The sequence below is a fragment of the Papilio xuthus genome, unplaced genomic scaffold (genome assembly GCF_000836235.2).
Source record: "Papilio xuthus unplaced genomic scaffold, Pxut_1.1 DF828177.1, whole genome shotgun sequence".
Lineage (NCBI taxonomy): Eukaryota > Metazoa > Arthropoda > Insecta > Lepidoptera > Papilionidae > Papilio > Papilio xuthus.
The window spans coordinates 5,557,778-5,562,581 of record NW_013530472.1 but is presented as its reverse complement, the minus strand read 5'-3'; the positions used below and the strand labels follow the sequence as shown (position 1 = coordinate 5,562,581).

The 4,804-nt window shown below is 39.5% G+C and overlaps 2 protein-coding genes across 2 annotated transcripts in view; one reads left to right on the top strand and one right to left on the bottom strand.

The window, feature by feature from the left end:
• CPH32 (cuticular protein hypothetical 32) overlaps nt 1-4,804 on the bottom strand; it is a gene marked incomplete in the record, with an annotated part of 6,097 nt that overhangs the window by 610 nt on the left and 683 nt on the right.
• On the top strand, nt 2,019-2,816 carry LOC106113745 (keratin, type II cytoskeletal 2 epidermal-like). The gene is given in 2 exon segments (NM_001312635.1): nt 2,019-2,065; nt 2,191-2,816. Coding segments are annotated over 2 exon segments (438 nt in total). The 5' UTR covers nt 2,019-2,053; the 3' UTR covers nt 2,617-2,816.

Below are 4,804 nucleotides of genomic sequence, written 5' to 3'. Positions count from 1 at the left end.
CACAATCAATAAACTCTCACTATTCTCCCTTTTTTTAATTTCATACATTTCACTAATCGTATTGGGACAAAATTTTACTACTCGTAATAAAAGGAATTTATTTTAGTTATTTTAGTTAAATGTCTATGAAGACATTTATTGCCTGAGCGTAGAAAAACCTAATAGCTCCTGGGCAGATTAATATTGAAGAAAACAAAAAAAATATTTGAATTTTGTTCTTTTAAATACTATGAATATAATCCTGGATATAACTTACGATAGCCTTCATATTGTCAAGTAGCGTGTCGGCGGGGTGAGCAGAGACAGTGCAGGTGGCTGCGCTCGCCGCTCTTTATATACAGCGCGCCGGCACCGACCCGCCCCGACCCGCTAGCACACATCTAGGTCTCCACCTTGGTACTTAGGGCGGATATGTTAGCTTTTATAATATCAGTGAGTCATTACTTGTAAGCAATAGATTTAGTTTCAAAATTAACTTATTTATGAGAGCGAGCAGATTGCAGCTACTTCGATGACGATGTATACCCCCCTGGAGCTTCGGTGGCTCAGGGGTTGAGCACTTGAACTGCAGGTACTGGGTTCAAGTCCCGCCTTGTACCACCGTGTTTTTTTTTTGCGATTTACTTATGTACATTTATTCAACCATGGGAGAAAATGTCGTGATGCAACCTGCACATATCTGCAAAAAAATCAAAGATATGTGTGAAGGTAACCAACTCACACTGGGCTCGCGTGACTGACTTAATGTTATCCCGCATATATAATCTTTGAAGAAATTAAGGAGACGTCTATTGTACAAGTGTTGCCGCAGAGGAAACGCATGACGTCACAGCAACAAAACTGACTAACTTCGTACGTACGTACTCTACGACACCTCATACTCGAAAATTGGTTCAGTAGTTTAGGCTTCAGGCGGTCGTAATGAAACTTACATATGTACAAACCCACATATTATACTATATGCAACAAAAATATTACCCAACTGAGTGATTCCGGTAATAGCCGTATGATGATAGTTCATGAAGTCCTAGAAGCCTAAGATTTATGAAAAGGCCATTTTAGAACATATCGGTGCTAGACAAGTGCTTTAGTTCTTATAGAGATGTACAACTGTTTATCAGTAAAAGTTTTTTAACCTTGTAAGTTTTGGTAATTAATTATTTTATTTTTTTGACTCATTATATGGTATGTGTTATATTTGAGTTATTTTACTTCCTAGATGAGTTAATTCTTACTTATTAGGCTTTAACACGAGACGCTCGACAAGACAGGGACAGGGCCAGGGCACGGGAAAGGCACCGGCCAGAAAGTTGGAAAGCTAACACAACGTTGTGGCGATTGGCGATCTCTTGTATAATGCAGTGGACCGAGACGAAGATATTTGATCTAAACATGTTCACATAACAATAATATTACCTCTGTTAACGTCAACACTTTTGATAATTATAGAACACGGACCTACATTGCAATTGTCTCTCCTTGCCTCATATATATATCTTCACCGAGGTGCCCAAATTAAATTAAACGCATCTGCGGTTTTTCTGGTGTTGCGGATGTTCAGGGGCGTCGGATCATTTAATGTTTTGCGACCCACGTGTCGTTTGTCCCCTTAAAAAAAGTATTTTTACTAATTTCACGCGCAGTGTTTCGTTGTCGACAGCTAGTCTACCTATAAATTCGACCTAGAAAATAAACTTACTTGTCTTTCTTTCTTAAGTATGCATTAAATTTCTATTTTGCTCGGGCCTGATTAAAACAAAGCATATTACTGTACACAGTTGTACCATTTCATACGTTCTTACATTATCATAGTGTTTTTAATAATGTAACTTGACTTAACTGCGTGAAGGTGCTGTTTGTTATGAAAACAATTTCATTCGAGCCTTGTGTCATTGAGTTAATGAAAGGTGTAGCATCCACCCCGACGCTGCCACCCGCCGCGAAGAGGGGCTGCGCGCCCGCTTGCGACTGCCGGCGTATATAAGCTGCGCGAGCGCCGACTCTGCATCCAGTGTCCTGCTCACCCCGGCACAGCAATACCTACTCCTGCAACATGAAGGCTATCGTAAGTCAACTATTGTTCATTGTCTTACATCATACAACTACCATTCAACTACATTCTCCTGACTCATTCGGATTGTATGAGAGCTTTTCTATCGATACCTAATAATACCTTTTTTCTATTTTCAGGTGTGTTTGTTAGTCCTGGTCGCCGCAGTGTACGGCGCAGAAGAGGAGAAGAAGAATGAGAAGCGCGGTCTACTTGGTCTTGGCTATGGAGGTCACAGCATAGGCTACGGAGGCTACAATCTCGGCTACGGGGGCCATAGCCTCGGTTACGGGGGTCAGGGTCTCGGGTACGGAGGCTACAGCGGACACGTAGTCTCGGCTCCCGTCGTCACACGCAGAGTTGTCTCGTACAGCCTCGGGCACGGCTACTCCGGCGGCCACGGAGGCTACAGCGGATACGGAGGCTACAGCGGATACGGAGGCTCCAGCGGATACGGAGGCTCCAGCGGATACGGAGGCTACAGCGGATACGGAGGCTCCAGCGGAGGCTACGGCGGCCACGGAGGCTACAGCTCGCTGGGTCTTGGCCACGGCTACATACACTAAGGCGCACGTCGCGTTAAGCCAAGCTCTTCAGTATCATACAACTAAATACAAGTGATAGTTTAATACCTTCACAGTTGGGAATTGTCAGCTGTCGGCTCAAATCTCTTCTCTGTATCTTGTCATTTGTTGTGTGTGTACTTAAGGATGGCCGCGATATACATTTTGTTTTTATTAGTGTTTAAGATAAATAAATTTTAAAATAATAACTTTTTTCTTTATTTTACATTTTTAACTGCATGTTTATCTATCCGCAAATTATTATTTTAAATAAGTACTTGTTACTATTACGAGTACTATGATGTATACATGACATAGAAGAATTTTAAATTCTTTCTAAAACACTCTCGCTACAACAATGTTAAATATATTAATTTTATAAAACAAAGTAGCTTTTCGTGACCTCTGTTTGCTTATATTTTCTGGCGAACCGCGAAACAGATTAAAATCCGGTTTTTGCCATCATATAGGTAGGTATTTCAGGATAGTTTATGTATCTATTTCATTATAGTTAACTTTAGCCTACATGAATAAATAGCGTTCCTCTAAACACCTTAAATTTTAGTTTTTTGGTTTACCTAGCTTGAACTATTAAAATTTAAGAGAATTATATCTCAAAAGCCTGAATCGAGCAAGCATTTTGTATAGATTTTTTTTATACCATAAGGTGGCAAACGAGCGAGCGGCCACCTGAAATCGCTGAAGTAGCGAAGTGACCTTTGTCCATAGACATACGCAATTGCATATGCGTTGCCTACCTTTAATCGACGGAGGAGAGGATGCACAGAAAGAAAATAATTTCCCTTCCCATGCATCCTCTTAACCGGAAAGTCCACTTCCACTTCCCATCCTTTCCTTATAAGGAAAAGGGTGGGAAGGGAAAGAGAACTAAAGGCCTCCGGGACGCACACTCGTCAGATGAAACGCGGAATTACTTCCACTTCACGCCTGTCTTCTGTATGGTCGTGTTATTTCACCGGGCGAGCCGGGCCGATTCGAGCGAAGATGTTAAAGCGGGCTCTACCACTGTTAAACTTACACTAATATCTGACTTGTTATTTTAGAACGCCAATAACTTAATGGTTTAGGGTACGGATTTTCGATCACGTGGTCGAGAGTTCAAATCCCGTCATTCGACTATATTCATAAACCACATCCTATCACAAGCCTAGAGCTTACTTGGTATGTTTCAAGAAATATTAATAAATTAACAAAAATCGGCTAATATTTTTAAAAAAATTATGTAAAAATTAAGTATAAATCCGTATAATAATACAAAGATAGATAGATGGATAGAGATACAAACACTTTAACTTTCTGCTCCCCCAATATGACTATACCAGTGCCGCCCGCCTCGGCTTCGTCCGGGTGCAGCACATATAGGACTGGTTCTTTTCCATAATTTCAGTACGAGTAGTACCTTTCCCGATGATGTGTCCCCTCTGTTAGCAGGAACCAAGTATAAACATCCGCATCCGGGCCGCGACCCGGTTCTTTGTTAGCGCTTATTGTTTGTGATCGCGATGTCTTACAAATTATTTGTTTGAATAATATTACAGTGTGAAATGTAACCTTAATCTATACTAAATGCTTGCTCGATTCAGGCTTTTGAGATATAATTCTCTTAAATTTTAATAGTTCAAGCTAGGTAAACCAAAAAACTAAAATTTAAGGTGTTTAGAGGAACGCTATTTATTCATGTAGGCTAAAGTTAACTATAATGAAATAGATACATAAACTATCCTGAAATACCTACCTTTATGATGACAAAAACCGGATTTCAATCTGTTTCGCGGTTCGCCACAAAATAGAAGCAAACAGAGGTCACGAAAAGCTACTTTGTTTTATAACTTTAATATATTTAACATTGTTGTAGCGAGAGTGTTTTTAGAAAGAATTTAAAATTCTTCTATGTCATGTATACATCATAGTACTCGTAATAGTAACAAGTACTTATTTAAAATAATAATTTGGGGATAGATAAACATGCAGTTAAAAATGTAAAAATAAAGAAAAAAGTTATTATTTTAAAATTTATTTATCTTAAACACTAATAAAAACAAATCGCGGCCATCCTTAAGTACACACACAACAAATGACAAGATACAGAGAAGAGATTTGAGCCGACAGCTGACAATTCCCAACTGTGAAGGTATTAAACTATCACTTGTATTTAGTTGTATGATACTGA